Genomic DNA, 21473 nt, shown 5'->3' with positions numbered 1-21473 from the left:
CATAAGAAGTTTTAATCAATTTTAAATTAAGAATTTCTGGTTACTGTTGAATGCTTACAACTGATTTGAAGAGATAAGTGCTTATTAAGTAGTAACTAAAGGGAAAATACTAAAAAAAAAGTTGCAAATTAAGAACAGAATGGGTAGCAATTTAAATATAGTGTTTCAAAATTGTTTAGTTCCTTTTTCTTTAAAGTCTTCAAGGTCATTTGAAGACACACTCCTGTAAGACATACTCCTATGGAAAATTGTCAGGAGAGAAGTTGGTGATAATAAGGGACAGAAGAAGATTCTTCAAAGTTATTAAAATTCGTTTATTTATCATCACCTTTTATAAATGGCAAGAGAGGATCTATGGAGTTTGTCCCTATGTATTGAACTCTCTTTGTATTGAACTCATGTTTATGAAACTTGATTGTTGGCACAAAGTATTCTTGTTAGTAAGTCCTGAGTTACACAACAAAATGCTAACATGTAGACTATGAAAAAGGTTAACTTAGTTGAAAATTAATAAACCAGAAATCATCACAGCTGGTTCCAGAAGAGATATAGGAAGGAGTATTGATACTTCCCTCAGGTAGCAGAAAAGTTCTGAGATAAGTGTGAGTAAACACTGAAACCACCAAAACTACCACTCATTCTTTTCACTTAGCACACAGCAGACATGCCTCTTTAAAACACTGCCAACTTACTAAGATTAGTTTTAGATTGCTGTATCTATTGAATGCTAAAACCATATCACGCAAAGTTTGTTAGTCTGAGTTAACCTAAAATTAGTGTTAGAGTAGTAAAAGAATGCAGAAGTGACTGGGCCTGGTGAAAGGAAGGCATCTTTAGTCTCACAATGTATACAAATTTCTAGCCATTTCATAAAATGGCATTTCTACTTTGCTATCTCTTCCCTCTCAAGCAAACAGATCTATCTGTGGAAAAAAATGCCTTAAAGAAAGAATTCAAATAGGCCACCACCTTACTTGTAAATGAGCAAATCTGCATGCCTTACTTCTGTTATGTGTGGTCTTTTGTGTTCCAAATCAGTACTGAAATGGTGTTTTAGTCATAAGAAGATTAATGTATGAATTATTAAATTAATTTGCTCCTTCTGTAAATCATGTTTCTGATTATAGTTTGGTTGTCTATAGACCATTGTGTCTGAAACCAAGGTTAACAAGTTTTCTTAGTGATATACTTTTTAACTATTTTTCTCTCTCATGTCTTACCTACCATGTGGCCCATGCTACTCTGAATCCTAGCCTTTTAAGATACTCATCCAAAAATCCACTGTGCAAATAAAATTTGTATTTATGAAGTTCTGTGACTGCATGTGTTCTTCATTTGGGGGGTTTGGAAAGTCTTGGTATTTAGAATGATGGCAATTTCTGGTTTAGGTACTGTTTGTTACATTTTGATTTCACCAAATGTGGGATTGCTTTTTTCCATTTTATGTAAACAAGCCATCCAGGATTTTAAGATTATTTATGTATCTTCAATGTTTAGAATGTGACAAGAAGAGGAAGCAGCCCTGGCAGCCTGGAAGTTCCTAAAGACCTTCCTGATATACTGAACAAGCAGAACCAAATGCGTCCTGCGGATGACCCAGGCGTGCCTTCCGAGTGGACATCGCCCGCCAGCGCGGGCAGCAGTGACCTCATCAGCTCAGACAGCCACTCCGACTCCTTCAGCGCCTTCCAGTATGAGAGCCGCAAATTTGAAAGCAAGTACATTTTTCCAAAAGTAACAGCATTTTTGATTTATGTAGTGCAAATTTCCTTTGTTTCATTTGTTGTTGTTTTTCCCCCCCCCCAGATAAAGTTGTATGCCAGCAGTTTTCTGTAGAGAGAAATTATTTTGATTTTCCACTGAAATCAGTAGCAAGCTAATGAAACAAGAAAGGTTCTTACAAGAGGCTGTTGTTTCTTTAGTTATACCAAAAGAAAAGAACACTGGAGTACTACTTCACAAAGAGGAGAAAGTAATTGAACAGAAGTTAGAAAGCAATATTGTCTCCTCTGTGAAGCATGTCTATCTGTTTTGCACAAAACATAAAAATTAAACCTTATTTATTTTGGAAATTATTTTAATACTTTTGAAAGTAATTAGGTAAAATTTAAAGAAAGGCTTCTGTTATTTTACAGTGATCTTTGTGTAGCTATAGATTAATCAAGATATTAAGTGTAATATCATGATACAATTGGTGTGCTTTGTTAAAATTAGTGTGCTTTGCTTAATAACATAATGCTTTTCATTCATTTTATTTATCCCCACCTTTGTTTAACAAAAGGGGTCATTATGGCTGCTAGGAATTATGACATCATTTAAGATTAAAATAATATTTACGTAGTAGAATTTTTGGAAGAAATTACAATTTTTATATATGTTTCCATTATGCAAACAGTCATGGCATTTAAAGTCTATATGTCAGCCTAGCATTTTTTTCATTAGTAATGAGAATAACATTTGTTAGAGTATCATTTGCTGTAAAAGTTTTAGTTTGAAGTTAGTGCTTTTACAATAAGCTTGAATATTTCTTCCAGCTTGTAAATTTTACAAATAAATTCCTTAGTGTATGATTCCATTATTTTGTGTTATTTAGATGTACATGCACTTAAAGCAGCTAATCAGAATACAGACATGTAACAAGAATGTCTTCTGTAGACATCAAGTCAAGGGTTTATGACAGGAAAGAGAATCTTCATAATAGTTAATACTTCCTGCTGTTGTATTTTATTTAAATTTTGCAACAGTATGCTAGTAGCATAGAATATGCACATTCAAGGTTTCTGTTTAGTTTGGAGGTCCTGGGGCTCTGGGGTTTTTTCATATTAGTGGTATTTTTATGCTGTAAGTTAATACAGTGCTTTCCTCGTACAGATTTCAGCTTTGGCACTGAGGCAGGGACGCCAGCTTCTACTGACATTGATGCAATTTCAGGACAGCAACAAAGTGCTGAGGAACAAGAAGTGGCCAGTCTAACTACACTCCACATAGATTCAGAAACAAGTAGTCTCAATCAGCAACCATTGTCTGCTGAAGCTGCAACTATTACTGGTAAAGTAGATTTTTTAAAAAAAGTATTTATTTCTGAAATTTTTCACCCATCCTGAAGAATGCAACTTCCAGCTTCTGCTATTCTATTTAAGATGATTCCTTATTTCAATTATTTTTTAATTGCTATTTAATATGTGAAATAACATAAGTGGAAAACCTTTGTCTGACTTAGTTATCTATGGTCCTAAATGTATTTTAAGCCCTTCATGAGAAAATCTATACAATTACCAAGGAGAGACTCTTACAACATAATGTATGCTAGATCTCTTACAAATGTCCTTCTATTACTGGTAGTTAAATACTTTATTCTCATAAATTGTTTTTGCTTTGGAAGGTTTTCACAGTGCTCCTTCAAACTAGTGTATAATATTGAAGTATCTTGGGATTCTTTTATATGCATACATCTTAATATCTCTTTACATTGTCTGTTGTGTAACTGAGAGGTTTTATCATACAAAATGTTAGTTATTTGGCCACGTAACATCACTTTGCGTTTGTATAACTGGAAAGTGATGCAGTTAACCAAAATTGAATGGGCTCCTGTGTGAAAGACAAAATACTTCTCTATGAGGATGATCTGAAAGAATGGTGTCTTACCAGATTTTGTACATGAGAAGTAAAGATGCCCATAGTCATTTTCATACTCCTTGTTCCATAGCTGTTATACACTACCATTCCTGTTACAACCCTAGTTGTAACAAGTATCAAGTTGCAGTTATTATCTATATTTCTACTTATACCTACATATTGTGTCTTGCTCTCTGTTAGAAATCAAACTACATTTTAAGAGATATGGAAAGACATCTTTACTTCCTCTGCCATAATTTTCACTTTTTAAAAGTGCCCTTCTGCTGAAAAAACCATTAGCTTTCATGGACATTGTTGTTCAGCTTGTTCCACAATGTTCAGCTTGACTTGTGTTCTCTTCATTTTTCTATTTGCTGTGTGCTTGTTGAAAGTCCTTGCTGTAGATCTGTTCTTTTTCTGTTTGTTTGTATGTTTGAATATGTTAATAACTTCATTACTATTTGGTATTTTTGTCCAAGTGTGCACTATAATTGAATTGATAAGATTGCAATTAATGACTGAGTTTTCTGTTGAGCGATTCTGTGTTTAACTCTTCTTGCTTGAATCACTGTTTTAGAGAGGCAGCTCTTGTGTGTCACATGCATTTAGCTGGATTTCCTGAGGAAACAATGCTTGTGCATTTGTTTTGTCTATCTCTGACTGTTCCATGCACCCAATAATATTGCAGCCTATTATCTAATTTTTATTAAATTGACATATAAGAAAAAAAAAAGGATGTTATTTTCTTCAATGTTTTATGAAAGATAGGCAGCTATCTAGTGAAAATTGCATGTATGCAGACTCTCGTGATGGAAGCTGCAATGTGAACTTCACTATATTAAATGCCAGCAAATCAATTCAGAAACTCAACCTCAAAACACATTTATAATAAACAAGTTTTTAGTGGTTCTGCTGATCAGAAAGCTACTCTTCATAAATCTGAAGGGTTTTGGAAGGATAATTTGATTTTAGTATATGGGCATTACATCATATTCTAAATAAATGATGAAGTTGACATTGTCTGCTGTTTACTAGTCCTAGAACAAGTTGTACCTGTGAAAGTCTCAAAGTCAGATCCACATATGCTGGAGTATCTTTTAATGACAGTCATGTAGTTCTGCAAAATTTCCATAATTGTTTCTGTCCATTCTCTTCCATCATATGAAGATCTCTTTCCCTCCTTCCTCTGCTTTGTCTTCCCTGCCTGCTCTTTCTTTCCATCTCATTCACTTTCTTTCCCTCTCTATCCCACTCTCTCTCAATTTCTCTCTTCCTCATCACTCTTTCTTGCTCCTTCTTTGAACTATCATCTGTCCCCAGCTAATGAGCAGGATGGAAATGAAGTAAGAAAATACTTCTTTGAACATCTTTGAAGGGTGTAATTTGGTTTATCTCTGTAAGCATGTGGAAAACTGGTGGTCAGTAAAAAGTCACGTGAGACAGCAGTCTGTGTATGAAGCAGTAGTGTCCCTCTATCCTGCCTAGAGTTGTTGATTTAAATTGATAGTGAAAGCTTCACTGTCTTATCCATTTAAAGGAGATAGAGACCTTTGCAGTTTAACAATGTAATAGAGATTGTTTTCTGCAATTTCTATTCTGATAACAGCATTTTCTGTCAAATTCTTTAAACAATTTGTTCTCTTTATAAGAAAGAACACTTCTCTCAAACGAGAAATGTTCCTCAATTATTCTCACAATAATGTGGGAAAATTACTATTTAAAAGACTCACTTTTCAATTGCTATCCTTAAAGTTCACTTTATCACTAATACCAAACTTTACACATAATATTTTTGTGTCCCTGTTGCATTTATCAAAAAATTAAAATTAATAGGAATTCTTTCGTTTTAACATGTGCTGGTGTGTAGAAAAGTCTGTTGTGAATATTCTCTTTTTGTCTGCCATGTAACTGTTCTGGCTAAACTCAGCTACTTATAAGGATCTTTAGACTAATGCAGGATGTGAAACATAAGATAGTACAGAAGAAAAATGCAACTACTTACTCCCTCTCCACGGATAACACAGTGGAGACCACATAATTGCCTAGAGAGGTTGCTCAGAGACTATCACAGAAAAATGCCTTTGTAGCGCTGTCATTGACACTTGTGATTTCCTGTTTTAAAGGAAATAACACCCCTCTAACTATACAGAACTTTCTCATCCTATGGATTTTCTCATCTCAATTAGTAGATAAACACTGAAGATTATCAGTTACTGATTTGAGCTTTTATTTATAAATTAACTTGCATGCATCTGTTACCCTGCAAAAGCATTTGTTCCAGGAAAATTTTTGCCTAAACTTTTTCTAGAGAGAAATCTAGGCGAGGGAATGTGATGAGAAATTTAGCTGGTGTAAAACACTGAAAGTGTTGCAGAACAACCACATTTAGAATTATTTGGACCTAAAATAGAGGTCTGCTAGTCCACTTACCTGTCTGATTTTGATGTTCATCTTTCAGTTTTTCTGCATGTACGTCGTTTTCTTTCAGAACACCACTCACAGGGAGATCTGCTTACTGTTTTTTATCTTTTCTTAGCCCAATTTAATACATAAAAGCAGGTTAATTTCTGTTAACACTGTATTTAGACAACATTTCAATAGCTCAAGAAAATAGAAAAGGCTTTTAAGGTAACTGTTAAAAATTACATTTGCAGGATCTGAAAGTGCTTCTCCAATCCAATCTGCTCTTGGATCCCGATCACAGACACCCTCTCCTGCCACTCTGCATGCAGATCATATTGAGCAGAAGGATCTGCAGCTGGATGAGAAGCTCCACCACTCTGTTTTACAGACGCCAGATGACCTAGGCAATATCTGGAATAGAAAATACAAACTTTCTTTCTCTTTCTTTCTTTCTTTCTTTCTTTCTTTCTTTCTTTCTTTCTTTCTTTCTTTCTTTCTTTTCTTTCATCCTTTCTTTCTTTCTTTCTTTCTTTCTTTCTTTCCTTCTTTCTTTCCTTCTTTCTTTCCTTCTTTCTTCCTTTCTTTCTTTCTTTCTTTCTTTCTTTTCTTTCTTCCTTTCTTTCCTTTCTTTCTTTCTTTCTTTCTCTTTCTTTCTTTCTTTCTCTTTCCTTCTTTCTTTCTTTTCTTCCTTTCTTTCTTTTCTTCCTTCCTTCCTTTCTTCTTTTCTTCCTTTCTTTTGCAATGTAGTGAAGTAGCTAGTACCACATGAGTTGTAAACAGTCCTGTACAAGGCTATTTCATCTGCACTTCAAAAAAAATTTAATTACAGTCATTGCTTTTAAAAGTAAAGAAAAATGTTTTGCATTTTAACCTACATTTCATTGGAGTTTTTGGCAGTGGATTAATAGTCCATATATTTATAATTGTTGTAGTTGCTTAGAATTGTGGCAGCTTAATTTAGCATGTGGTCCTGCCATGGACTGTTTTATCATTGATGTATAAATAATAAGACATAATTTCATAATCTTATAAATTGTCCTTGCAAGTTTGGTTCATTTCCCTTTCATATTTAAACCAATTTGTAATTACATCAACTATTTTAGCTATCAAATTCTAAGATACATTTTCTTTGTAAATGTGATGTGAATATTTCTCCTGCATTTGGTCTCATGGAAGCAAAAGAGTGTCTGCTATGTATTTCAGACCCTATTTCTTTAAGTAGCCTACTGATGGACAGAAGGATCATTTTGCTTTGTCCTTCAAAATCTACAGCCTAGAAATCAATAGTGTCTCTACCACAGTGGCCAGAAGTTCAAAAGAAGAGGCTATGTGATTAGGCTGAATTCAGATTTAATTTTGATTTGTCATGCCTGTGAGGGCTACAAGATTTTCAGAAGATCCCAATGAATTATCCACCTAAGGGGGTGGAAAGAAGATTCTGAATGCTTGCTGCTCTCAAGCTGGCTCATTATCTAGTATTTTGAGGCTGTTTAGGTAGTTAAGCATGACCTGAGTAGACTTGAGCCATCATAATCTACTGAAGGTTTCTTTATATGGACAGTCTAGATTAAATCATCTTCCACCTAAAATAAGAATGTTAATTCATATAGCACTGATGTGTGCAAAGAGCTAGGTGGGTGTTAGGATTGTGGTGCTAAGTTACTCTATGTTGCCTCTCATTCATACAAATTACCTTTTTAAAGGACAATAGCTAGAGACAAGTTTAGTCACACTTTTCTCTTTGATTTGCAATAATGTTCTTTCCTAGTAGATTCTGAAAAAAAACAGTCTTTATGCATTACTAGGAAAAACATAAAGTTGAAAGATAATTTTACTTGAAAGCAGCCAGGTGGGGTTCTGGAGATTCATTGACTTCGAGAAATGTAAGAAAATACTTACAAGTGGTATTACTAGGTCCATCAGATCTGTATTAGAGCTCCAGCAGTGACCTTAAATGTTATTTCATGAAAGAATATAAGAAACAGGACAATTCTTCCCCTATAGAGTTTATAATAGACAAAGCGTAACATATACAGTGTTGAGGTGGCTGAATGGGTAAAAAATACCTTATTCTGAAAGTCCCATCATTCAGTTTTATGAGTGTGTATTTAATAGTTGTATCAGAACTTTTCTAGTTCTGGAGAGGTAGATCTCACTATGCTTTTTTTCTTCCATTACAGAAACTAGTGAATTCCCCTCAGAATGTTGCAGTGTGATGGCTGGGGGAACACTTACAGGATGGCATGCAGATGTTGCTACTGTGATGTGGAGGAGGATGCTAGGAATTCTGGGAGATGTCAACAGCATCATGGATCCAGAAATTCATGCCCAGGTTTTTGATTATCTGTGTGAACTGTGGCAGAATCTGGCCAAGGTAAAAGAACTGAAACTTTTCTCCAACCTGACCTGTTTGGGTATGATTTTCAAAAAGAAAAAAACACCACCTTATATATTTCCCTTAAATAATTCTCTTTCTGTTTTGTTTTTAATTGCAGATAAGAGACAATCTTGGTATTTCAACAGATAACCTAACTTCACCATCTCCCCCGGTTTTAATTCCACCACTGAGAATTCTAACACCATGGCTCTTCAAGGTAAATTTGAGCACTAAGCTGTGAAACAGAAATAAAAGTTAACATAAGTGTAGAAGAGTGTTTAATGTATTATTTATGAATAATAAATATTGTTCTAAAACTGTAGGCAACAATGCTGACTGATAAATACAAACAAGGAAAGCTACATGCTTATAAACTTATTTGTAAGACAATGAAACGAAGACAAGATGTTTCTCCAAACAGGGATTTTTTAACTCATTTCTACAATATAATGCACTGTGGACTTCTTCATGTTGATCAAGTAAGTTAATTATGAAATTCAAGATAATATAAATGTTATGACTGAAAATAAAATTCTGTTCATAAAAATACTCAATGTATTTTCATCTGAGTAATTTACCTTTGTTTTGGAAATTAGTGCTGTGACTGATACTTTTTCTAAAAAGAAAACTGATAAATGATCTTCATGTTCTTGGTTGTATTCAAAAATGCTTTTTTTGTAGTCCATTTCAAGCAAATATGAGGGCAGAAAAGGTACTCTCTCATTTTTTATTGATTGTATGTTACAGATTGAAGTATGCAAGAAAGAGAAGGAAGCAGATCTCTCTAAAGTCTACTGTTCTTCTTACTTGCTCCCTGATGCAACAGTTTAGCTAGTAAATTGTGCTCACTACATTGGAGGACTTTGTTTCTACAGCAAGTATAGGAACCAGCAAACTGAGATGTACTGAGCGTATCTGATCAGTGGGAGTAGACCTTTTGTATAGGTTTTGATATTAAGAAGTCTGAAAATATTGTATGACTTAAATACTTTTTGAAGGTTTGCAGAAGTGTAAAAAAGAGGGGTTTGTGAATATTTTTGAGGAACAATTATAGGCATGGGTAGATCAAAGGTTCAAGCAACCCAGTTTTCATTAATTGGGAAGAATAGAATTAGTCCAATATTATTCCACAGATGACTATGGATAGGACAGACCTCCAGTTTCTGTCCTCTAACAACCATTAATGCTGCTTTTCTTGCTGAATTGAAGATCCTCCTATGAGAATACTGCCATTTAGTTGGATATTGCTACTTGAGGAGAATTATTAAAGGAGAAAAGGCAGGGGCGTCTACCTGTAGACTTGGGATGTTTTTTTTACCATTAAAGCATTTTATATTTTTTTCAAGTACTTTTGAAAAAATTTCAACACGTACAATGATTTTTGTAAGTCTACAAGAACATAATATGCTGTGCTGATTAACTACATACCAAAAATGTTACAAAACATTTTATTATCTTCCTTCAAATTTTGGTTCCATATGGGTATATGTAAGAGGCTAACCTTTTTTAAAGTTGGACAGTACTTGCTGGAGATTATTAAGTAGTTGTTAAGGTATAATAGCTGGTTATCTTACTGTATCTCTTCTGTACCTATTCAAATGAATGGTTAATCAGTTACAGAACTGTTAAAAGCTGACTGTAAATTAATATATGAACTATTGTCCAAGCTTAAATGATCTATAAAGTATACCAAGTTTACATACATTAATATGAGTATACTTAAGGAATTTCTCTTTTTGTGCTACTCTTCTCTCACTAATGAGTGTTCTACTGGCCACAATAAGTTTTCTTTCTCACATTTTTGCTTTCCAACTTTTATAAATACCTGCCTTTTTTCTTTCATTTTTCATTTGATTTGTGTTGATACTCTTCCTTTTTTCCCTTTTCCTTCTGCGAGGATATTGTCAATACAATCATCAAGCACTGCTCTCCTCAGTTCTTTTCACTTGGTTTGCCTGGTGCTACCATGCTTATTATGGATTTCATTGTAGCAGCAGGAAGAGTGGCTGCTTCTTCTTTCCTCAATGTAAGTATTCATCAGTTAATTCTCGTTTATGAGTGAGGAAGAATTTGAAAGAATACTGAGGAGTATATTTTTCCTTGACTAGGGTGTCAAATTGATCCCAGAATTCAATGCAGTGTTTATCAAATACAGGTAATGTTAATGATTTATTCTAGAGCACTACACATGCCTCTCCAGAAAATATGCGAAGAATGCAAAATTACTGTTGAAGCAGAGAATCTTATTTTAGAGTTACAAAAATTGTGACCACCTGAAGATGTTTTAAAGTAAATGTCCGTTTTGATTATGATTTCATTAAAAAAATGTACTTACTCGTCCATATCTTTGCTACGGAATAGCTTTTATGATCAGGCTTGAGAACTCAAATGTGCAAGTGTTTGCACTGTTTGGATTTTTTTCACATTTCTAATTTTATTACTCAGGCAAGTTCAGCCTTATGTAGTAATACTGATGTGATTACCTAGTTGCTGTTGGCTGTGCATATTGTACTCTTTCAAATTCCCCATAATCTCCTCCAGCTCTCTGTGAATTTTGACTGTTCTCCCATCAATCCCCCTCTAACCAGTTATGAAATCCAGTCTCCCTCAAGGTACTATCTGAAGTCTCTTGTCAGCTTCTTATACTGTAGCTTTTCCTGTTCAGTAATGCCTCATATCCCATTTAGTAGTTCTCCACATCCTGGTCAATTAGTTGAACCTAAGACCTGAACCCAGTTATCAGCTCTGTCATTTGTCTGTAGTCCTAACAATTCCTCTGCCTCCTTTTTACTGTCTTGGAAAATGAGAGCAGGGGTGTTCATGAGTAACAATCCAAGGAGCTGAGGTCTCTGTTTACTCAGCTTTGCAGGAGCAGAGAATTTCCAGAATAAAGGCAATAGCTGTATACAATTTTAACCATCATTCTCTTTTAAGATAGCTAGAAATGACAGCTTCCTGATTGCAGTAAGAATATATATTTCTTCCCACCTGTTTTTTTCAGGCACCAAGAGTTGAAGCACAGGTTCTTTTAGGATCTCTAGTCTGTTTTCCCAATTTATATCGTGAACTACCAGCTCTTCACCCAAATATTCCTGACATTGCTGTGTCTCAGTTTACAGATGTTAAGGTAGGAATTTTAAGAATATTTGGGTAGTATTCTATCACCCAGGACATGTTTAATATTGTGCTTTTGCAGAAAATATTAAGATTTTAAGATCTTAACATTCTTTGAAAGTAATTTCAAATATAAGATCCCATATAGTCTTGTCAAACTTTATACTTCTAAAGATACATTATAATTGCTAATAATTTAATAATAAAGTGTTTTCTTATGTTTGTAGAAGGAAATTATACATTATCTCACCCTTTCAAGCCTCCTCTCATTAGGGAGATTTGCAGGTATCACAGATTTAATTAGCTGAGACAAGAAGATTGAGAGGTTTAAGATTCATTATTTAATTTATTTGGACAATTTTATTTATTTCACAACTGATGAAATCTGCCTCTATTTAGAGGCTTTAAAATATTTTTGTACAGCAATGTGTTCTGTACAGCAGTATGTTTTTTCTTCAAAAGGCCAATATTAATGGAGTCCTTACCTTGTATGTCATGACACAGTTCTGTAGTGTGACAATGTACTGAAACTGCACAGAACTCAGTTTGTGTGTCTAAGAAAGGCTCCTTTAAGTTTTCCAAACTGTTTCAGTTTAGGGAGAAATGATGACTTGAGAGCTGCTTTATACCTTGCTCTCCTTTGGAAACTGATTTTTGAATTTCTTCTTTCTCATTTAGATTGTAGAATGGCTGTTTATGTGAATTATATTAAGGGCAGCCAACAGCTTTAGGGACATTTCACTGTAGTTGAGTCACAGGTCTTCTTGACAGCATTCTTAAGGCACTGTAGGCACTCGGTCTGCTACTAGTTGAAAATATTTTTAAAATCAATTAATTTTTTTGAAATGCTTGTTTAAACCTTAAAGTAAAAGATTCTTTCTGTCATACCCTTTAGCACTACTCAAGATAGCTTCAGGGAGTCCTTTACTATTTCTTTTTTTACCCTTGATATTTTATGGAAATATTTTGACAAGAATTGGATACATGGCTCATCAGCAGAATTAGGACAGTAATGTGTAGGATATTCTTGGGGTGGCACGGTAATGAGTATCTTGGACAGGCTAGATATTTGGAGCACTGGTAAGCAAACAATTCATCTGACCACAACGTAGGGACTCAGCTAAGCAATATGCCTGTGTGCACTATAATAATATTTTGATGCTTTCTGCGATGGAGTTACATGTAAATCAGTGATTATTTCCTCTTCATTTTAGGAACTCATAATTAAAACTGTGTTAAGCTCAGCAAGAGAGGAGCCATCTGGTCCTGCACGGTAGGCCATACAAAAAGAGCTTCTACATTAATAGATTCTTTTTTTATTATTTTGAGGTGAATACATTAGAGAGCTTAAAGTAAAAGTTTGTTGCATTTTATTAATGGTTTTCTTCACCACTGTCAAAACTGTGGTCTATGATGTGAATTTGAAATTGTTTGTAGTAGAGATGCTAAGTGAACAAACTGGTCTGGTCTAGTCCAGTATTCTTTCTGTGATAGTGGCTGGTGGGAAAGGGTGTAAATGGGGTAAGAGAATAAGCTTTCCCAGCCAAGTCTGGTGTTCAGCTCAGGGATTTTTTGGACTAGAAAGGCATTCTTTACTTTGATTAGGACAATATTATTTATGAGGGAAGGGTAGATTTTTTTTTTATTAGATCACATTACTTAATTTGAAAAACAGAAACAACCCAGTGTACATGAGCCCTTGTTATGGTATAGACAAGAAGCAGAAAAAACTGAGCTAAGCATTAAACTAGGAATGGTTGCTCTGATGCTTAAACCTAAGCATCTTCATCAAATAAACAACTGTGGAGATGATTGTTACCAGTTTTCTGTTTCTTAAGTTGCTTGGGATTTTATTCCTCCATACCCATCTTCAGAAGCATTCAGTTACACAGTCCTGTGTATGGGATTGGAAGAGGAATCTCTAATGCTACCAAGGAAGAGTGCATTTGTGTGCCTTATATATTTGGATAGAGTGAAAATATATGTCCAACTAATGTATTGTCACTTAAAAATACTAGAAGTACATACCTGAAAATCTACATACCTGGAAAAATCAGCTTATTGAACCTTTAAACAGTTTCTTGGAAAACCAAGAGCAGTTTTTCATCAGCCCACTTACCTGTTCTTCATGTGAGTTGATAATGTTTCTCAACACAGGAAAAAGACGGAATATCCTGAGATCGCATGAATTTAATTTTTTTTATTACAAAACTGCTTTCTAAAAGTCATAACACTCTCCACTTTGCAATTTTTCTTTCAGTTAAAACATACAAATAGGGTAGTTTTACACTATAATGTACAATTAATTCTTGTATGTATTTTTGCTGTCTGCAAGCATTTTCATGATTCTATGTAGCCTTAAAATCCTTTTCCTACAGGACAGGTTTTATAGCCACTTCTGTTTCTATTCTAGCCTACAGTTTTTCTTTCCCAGATGTAATGCATTGCAGGTCACATGACCAGCTGTCTTGTTGTCAGTTTTGGATTGCTCTCCAATATTATCCAGGATTTTGAATTCTGAAGTTGTTTCCAAAATATTTGTAGACTGTGTTCCTGAAGAAAAGAACTAATGGCTCAGAGATTGCTTAAGCTAACTTCCTAACATTTCTGACAAATTTCATCCATATGCTGATTTGAACGCATATATCTAAATACTCTTTACACTTCTTTTCTATTTCCAGATTTTAAACGAAGAAACAACAAGAGTTAATGTACTAATCACAATATGTATACTGGCTCTAGGATTCATTTACCCCTCCTCTATTCATCCTTGTTTACTGTCCATCTAAAACAATGTGAATGTCTATGAGAGAGTAACATTCCCCTCTGGTCTCTGTGTCTAAGAAGCTCTAAATATGAGCAACCTCTTGTGTTAGGAAGGAGGAAGCTCCCACCCCAATTTTTGCTTTGTCTTAAGAAAATATAAGAAGTTCTCATACGTTGATTTCAGGTCATATTTTTAATCAAAACACACATAGAAATTCAGGAGTTCTTGATGTCTTTTAGATTTTTAAATTGCTCAGATGGGTGCTTCCTCTGCCCTTTCCTCTGCCTTCACCAGTATACTTTGGATTTCTTGCTCATTTTTAAATAAGCTACAGTACTAGAAAGGATTTTTTGCAGTTGTTTTGGAAATATCAAAAACATATTTGTTGTTATATGTCTTTAGCAAAACCTAACGAATCATAAAAATTACACATTCCTGTAGAATGTTTCTCAGCAACTTGTCTTCCAACATTGTTTTACAGATGTGTTGCTCTTTGCAGCCTTGGTATTTGGATCTGTGAGGAGCTAGTCCATGAATCACATCATCCTCAGATCAAGGAAGCATTAAATGTGATATGTGTTTCTTTAAAGGTGAGAAAGTTAAATTTTTACAATGTATATTGCCTTTATGTGTAAAGATACTTTTCATTTTCAAAGTCATAATGACATTTTAACATCCTTACTTCACAGTCTCATTTGCCATCCTTATAAAAGAGAGAACTTAATTTAATGAGTGAATCTCTGAAATGTCAAAAGTGCTTTACTCTTCTTTAAGTTTGGAGAGAATCATGTGCTGGGAAGATAAGATAGAGGATCTTTATTTTATTATATATCAGTAGCCACTCTTACCTACCACAGTATTCTCACAACATTCTGTGCATGTTCACTCCTGAGTTTGAGTCATTGAATTATGCAATGTTGCCTCTTAGCCCTGGCTAGGTATTTCATGAGAAATACAGAGTACTTACCCTATATGCATGGAAGCACCAGGAATGTTTAATTTGCTGGGGCAGAGTCCTTTTCTATGCTCGTTCCAGGAACTGCATATTTTTGGCTTTTTTTCCTTGATGAGTGTTTTTGTTTTCCTCCTATTTTAAATATTTTTGCATTTGTTCTTATTTTATAGAATAATTAAAATATTTTATTAGTAAAAACATCTTGTTTTTAAGCAGTTTTCAAATTTGCATGTTTTTGAGCAATAGCTTCAACTTTTTAAATGTTTTCCAGTTTATCTTCAGAATCTTTCTATGTATTTTTTGTTTGCATTAAAATTCTATGAATAGTCTAGTCTTTCTGTATATACAGATTAGTAAAAATTAGAGTGTACACCTGTTACATATGACTTCTGTTGGATGTTGGGGATTATTATTTTCTTTTAAGCAATGGGAATCTAAAAACTATCTTAGCAGCTCAGCTGCTCACATCCTGTGAAGCAGAATTTGAGTCTTTTATAAGGTAGCTGCAGGGCTTTTAGTATTAGACTCTAAATTGCAATTTCCTGTTTTGCAAAATCACATTCATTCTTTGCAGCTCCACTAATACCCTCTTCCAAGGTTTTGTCCTTGGTTTTTAATAATGCTTAACTTTTACATTTCATCAAGTTCCTGTGCAAGTTTGATATAAGGCAAATGATGTTTTTGTCTTGCTGCTACAATTTTATCAATATTTTAAGTATTTTTAATCCTGAAATTCATACTGATTTATGTTCTTTTTCTCTGAAGTATTTATTAAAACAATTATTTGTATCTCATTTATATTAAACATAAATTACTATTTGAATGAGAAAACAAAGATCTCTATATTTCTACTTTGCTTTTGGCAAAGCCATCCAGTGCACATTGTCTTTTTTTCCAGTTCTGAGCAATGGTATACATTCACAATTGAGTTTAATAATGAAATGAAAAGTTCATTAATTTGTCATGGGAGAAATAAATTAGCTCTAATTTGTTACCTTAGCAATCTCCTGGCTACCAAGTAGTCAGAGGTTTGAACTCCCAGAATGGATTATTTTCTTATTTTCAGGAGAAATGAATGGGTAGGGAGCTATAGGCCTAGTCCGAGTTACTGATAAGTTCAATTGAACAAATGACATTGAATAGAAATGTTTTTTTAAGCAATTACATGCTTGTTTTTGAAATACCAGAAGCATATTCAGAGCTGCAGTTCAGCAGCTCGCTTTGGGTATAGCTAGTGCTTCTCCCAGCTGTGTGGCAATACTGCTCTGTCTACATTAACCTCTGCTGGAGCTTGAGCACAAAGGATCCTAACCAGTCATCCAGACCTGTGATTTTATTCTGCTTCTCTCAAAAATGCTGCAGATACATCACAAAATTGTGTTGTACAGATTTAGTTGAATGAATGCTAAACAATAGGTTATTTTCAAGAATGGACAAGCTTAAATTCCTCATTTAACATCCAGAAATAATGGACCCTTACAAAAATTAATCTTATAGTAAGACTACCTTTACAAGAAAACTGCTGAGAGCTGGGAAACAGGAAAAGTGCCAGTTCACTGGCATATTTTTCCCCTTCATCAAGTGATTTCTCAAAAATTATGTCCACAATTTATGCTACTATATCTAAATGTGGTGAATTCTTATGCTTTATAACACAGGACATTTTCCAGAGACAAAGAATGGCAGGTGTAATGTTTATGGCATCATACAGGTGTTTCCATGCCCCCTCTGAAGGTTCTTGTAAAAGAAGTCAGAACCAAATAACTGACTTGAAAGGGGTGAATTGTTTCATTACCTGACACATAGTCAGTGAGGCTACATGAGTCCAGGAGAGTGTTCTTCCAGAACCCACTGTGTGTTCAAAGGTGCCTGAGTGTTTGTCGTAGTTTAAGCCCAGCTGGAAGTTAAGCACCATGCAGCCACTCACTCAGTCTCCTTTCTTCCTACTCACTTTAGTGAAATGGCAAAGAGAATCAAGGCAAAACTTGTATGTTGAGATGACAACAGTTTAATAATCAAAAGCAAAGTAAAACAGCATAATAATGGTAAATTATAGTAATGATAAGAGAAAGGAAAGAAAACCCAAGTGATGCACAATACATTTTCTCACCACCCACTGACTGATACCCTCTTCCCAAGCCAGACTTCCCCTTTCCAGATAACTCCCCCAGTATATGTACTGGGCATGATGTCCTATGGTGTGGAATATCCCTTTGGTCAGTTTGGGTCACCCATCCCAGCCAGGTCCCCACACAGTTTCTTTTGCTCATCTTCTCACAGGCGCAGATTGAGACAAGAGGAAAAAAAAGAAATCCTTGACTTCTGATAAACAGAACTTACCAAAACCAAAACATTAGTGTGTTATCAACACCATTATTATTCCAAATCCAAAACACAGCACTGCAAGAGCTGCTGAGAGGAAATTATCTCTACCCTAACAACAGCATTCTTTTGAAATGTGATAAATTGGCCATGCTAGGACAGCTTTCTGAAGCACATGAAGGATTTGATCTATTTCAGCCAACCCCCATATTCTTGATCAAAACTTCCTCCATGATGCTTTTCCCATGAATAAAAAAAAATTGTGTGCAAGGTTAGATTTTAAATTTATTTATATTCCTTACTTTATACACTTCGTCCTTTATGTGAAATTTATGTCTCTGCTTACTTTTGTTCCTTTATTAAAGAAAAAAAAAATATCTTCAACCAAAGAGGCTAACTGATTTGTGTAAACCAGCCAGTAATAATAAAAATTTATTCATTAATCTTCATTTTAGAGCCTCTTTAGAAAAAGAACCATTAAAAATTTAAGAAAGAAGTGCTTTCTGTTTTTAAGCAGTGAATGGCAAATTATTCAGTGACAATGAAAAGTCTCCAGGTCTTCTTCTCAGGTATTTTTTTTTTCTTACTTTCAGTGATCAGGATGCTCTGTATTGGGCTACCCCAGTTTGTGCGCCCCATTTTAAATCTCCAGTGATTTTGGAGTTTTCCTGCAAGCTTGTTAGGATGTTTTGAGCAATCTGGATTTGATCTCAAGTTCTGTAATCAAATTGTCATGCTTTCAGTTTGGTTTTTCTTTTTTTTTGTGTTTTTATTTTGTTGTTGTAGGTTTTTGTGTTTATTTGTTTGTTTGTTTTGGTGTTTTGTTTGTTTGTTTTTTTATTTTGGTTACCACTCAAGCTCAAGCATTAGAATCTATACCCTGCTTACTGTGCTCCTACAGAGTACTTTCACAGCATGGAAGGAGTCATTCTCATGAGGGATATAAAAGTAATGCTAGTCTTGTCATATAGTTTGTGAAGATTTGGAGATGTGAGATGTTTACTGTTTTGAGCTAAAAGTCAACGATAACAGGAAACTGCATCCACTGAGAAATAGGGAAAGTCAGAACAAAAATTAACTACGCATTGTGTACTCAGCTTTCCATCTCCCTGGATGACTTGCAAGAGCCATTCAAAATCTTTCCTTTTGCTTACATAGATACAACAAATAAAAAATGGTAATTACAACTTTGTACTCCAGACTTTTCCTTATGCTTGTACCATTGCTTTGCAAGACTTTAAATGTAAAAATTGATAGCGCTGCTTTGATAAGCAGATAAAGAAGCACTGACGCAGAACAGAGTCTTCTTCCAGCGTGTTGTCAGTTTAAGTTTTTGCCATTCAAAAATTTTTGCCATTCAAAAATTTTATTCTAAAATCTTTATTTCTACTCAGTCTTCTTTTCCCAGGCATTTCAGCTTTCTTAAAGGTTTGGGTTTTTTAAGTTTTGTGAGATGCATCTCTCCCTGAAGGGTTAATAGAAGTGGTCTGAGTAAGAAAAAAGCCTATGAAGCCAAGAAAGTACATCTAAGCATTTTTACAGCATAATTGCCATTTTCTGAATTCAGAAGTAGAGAGCCATTTTGCAGCACATATCTGTGACAGTTTCGCTGCTGAATATAGTGAGATTGAAACAAATAAAATATGGTCTTAATAATGCAGGATTTCACTTGTAATAATTACTTTGTCCTTGTCATTTGCTGAACATCTTAATGTTTTAAAGCAAGTGCAGTGAAGGTAAAAAAACTCAGTTACATGTCTTGTGCATCAATAATTTAGGGAAACACATCCCTTTCTTTTAAATTCTGTTTTTCCACTTAGGAGTGTAGAACAGGGTGTGCATTCCCTCCTGAGACTGGGAATTAGTTGTACAAATGTGTTCCTTTCTGGTTTGACCAGCACAGAAACTGTGGAAAACAGGCTGCAGAGAGCAACCTTCTCCTGCCTTTAAAGGAAAAGCAGAGTTAAGCACAGAAGCCAAGGTGAATTCATTTCCATTCCAACATGCACTGGGCACAGCAGTCGCTGGCAGATAGAACTGTTCAGCTCATGTTTAGTATCACAGGCTGTGTTTTGGGCATGGGACTCTTCACCTGCCTTGACTCTCAGCAAAGACTTCTGAATTCAGAATTGGATCCTTGGGGGGCTTTGCAGTAATTCATTAATATTAATACTAATCAAGATAACAAGAAATTAATTAATTCTTTCTGGCTTCATGATAATTGTACTAACCAGTCTGAAGTTAGTTAGGAAATAGTTCTCCCCTTCCTAGTGTGCAACTCACTGGATATCTGTCCCAAAATTTTGGTGTTAGCTGCTAACATTTGTTTATGAATATAAAGTAGGTCCTTATGAGCTTTTTAAAAATTAATTCTGTTTCTCTGGTAAATAGATACTTAAGGAACTATATGTATAAAACTACGAGTGAAATTTGTGACCACCCTACTACCTAATGTATTCTTACATGAAATAATTTTGTCATTGTTACTGTGCTGTGTTCTCTTTTCCAGTTTCCAAATAAAACAGTAGCCCAGGTTGCCTGCAGTATGCTGAACATGCTGATACATTATGTACATAGACTTCAACTATATCAAGCTGATTCACCTTTAAGAATTATTCAAGTAAGTAATTTTTTTTAAATTTAAATTTTCAGTTACTTAAAATTAAACACTATAATGTATTACCCTAAAATTAAACATCTGAATATTGACAATTATGTTTTGCAAAACATTGAATTAGTATAAACATAATCTTAATTAACACTAGCAGTAGGGAATTGCAGCACACATAACTTCCTGACTCAAGTATTGACATGTAATGCGTTTATATCATGCCTGTTTTTTCTCAGAGAAAAAGCATCATGAGAATGTTGTCAGTAAAGTATAATTTTTTTATTAATATTTGATATCTTCAAGCATGTTTATTTAAATTCAGGAAGAAAATGATTGCTTAAGATATGGATCTGCAACTGTGTTTTGCATATCCATGAAAGACTTCCAGTATAAAGCAAAAATAATATTTTGAATATGCTTCCCATAACAAGGAGGTAGATTATGGCCTTTGTGAGTCTGAGCCATAGAGAAAATACAGAGGGCTCCCAGGTTCTTTTCATGTGAAAGCTTCTTAAGAGATACAGCAAGCATTTCTGTGCTCCTCTGGAGACATATTTTTGATCAAATAGAGACAGGGTGTATACAAATTCTAGTTGTTCTCAGAAATAATGTAACTCAGATAGCACCATACACAAACCAGCGCCTGATTTCTTCCCGTGTCCTACAAGTGTGTTGAGTCATGTTCTTTTTATGCCTGAATATTTGAGGTAGCTGTGTAATTTCATTGTCCTTAATGCACCTACATCAGTCAAACAGAACATACTCCTTCAATGTATTCCACAAAACTCAATTAGAAATGTTTTTATTTAAAAAAAATTGTCAAGGAATACTGTAACTTGTCTCAAAATCATTGTAATAGAATTTAAGCATGAATCTATTATCATGTTAGATTTACCTGCTTAAAAAATTATTTTAAACTTAAATATTTAGGCTCTATTTTAAAAGAAATATGGTATATTTCCCCAGATTCTGATAGCGACTATTACACATCTGTTACCCAGTACAGAAGCTTCCTCTTATGAGCAGGACAAGAGGGTAAGTATTTTTCATTTCTAGTATTTTCTGCTTCAAGCTGTGTCTCTTCTGAATTAGCTTTACTGTGGGGCTTATTAGGTCATTCAAATTTGGGCACTTTGGTGCAGTTTATTGCTGACAGCTCCATCATTCTAGGCTACCATTCCCACAAGGAGCTGGAGTTCATCTGTTGTTCATTTTGGTCTTCAGAGCTCTGTTTCATCTTCTGTCTCTGCAAGAAGTCAGGGGCAGTTGTAGTCTATGCTCATAGGCCAAGCTACCCACTTTTCCCTTG

The 21473-nt window shown here is 34.6% G+C and overlaps 1 protein-coding gene across 12 annotated transcripts in view; it reads left to right on the top strand.

The window, feature by feature from the left end:
- RALGAPA1 (Ral GTPase activating protein catalytic subunit alpha 1) overlaps positions 1-21473 on the top strand; it is a 130973-nt gene that overhangs the window by 49670 nt on the left and 59830 nt on the right. For 11 of the 12 annotated variants that reach the window (XM_085580495.1, XM_021542698.4, XM_021542696.4 and 8 more), the window contains 12 exons: positions 1498-1714; positions 2872-3048; positions 6270-6422; positions 8199-8392; positions 8514-8612; positions 8719-8874; positions 10293-10421; positions 11397-11522; positions 12724-12782; positions 14758-14866; positions 20063-20173; positions 21131-21199. In XM_085580495.1, coding sequence (XP_085436621.1) covers positions 1498-1714; positions 2872-3048; positions 6270-6422; positions 8199-8392; positions 8514-8612; positions 8719-8874; positions 10293-10421; positions 11397-11522; positions 12724-12782; positions 14758-14866; positions 20063-20173; positions 21131-21199 — 1599 coding nt within the window. The remainder of the gene's footprint in view (positions 1-1497; positions 1715-2871; positions 3049-6269; positions 6423-8198; positions 8393-8513; positions 8613-8718; positions 8875-10292; positions 10422-11396; positions 11523-12723; positions 12783-14757; positions 14867-20062; positions 20174-21130; positions 21200-21473) is intronic. The other variant, XM_085580494.1, reaches the window with a different exon arrangement.

This window comes from Lonchura striata, chromosome 5 (assembly GCF_050655825.1).
Source record: "Lonchura striata isolate lonStrDom1 chromosome 5, ASM5065582v1, whole genome shotgun sequence".
Lineage (NCBI taxonomy): Eukaryota > Metazoa > Chordata > Aves > Passeriformes > Estrildidae > Lonchura > Lonchura striata.
This window is presented reverse-complemented; position numbering and strand designations above follow the sequence as displayed.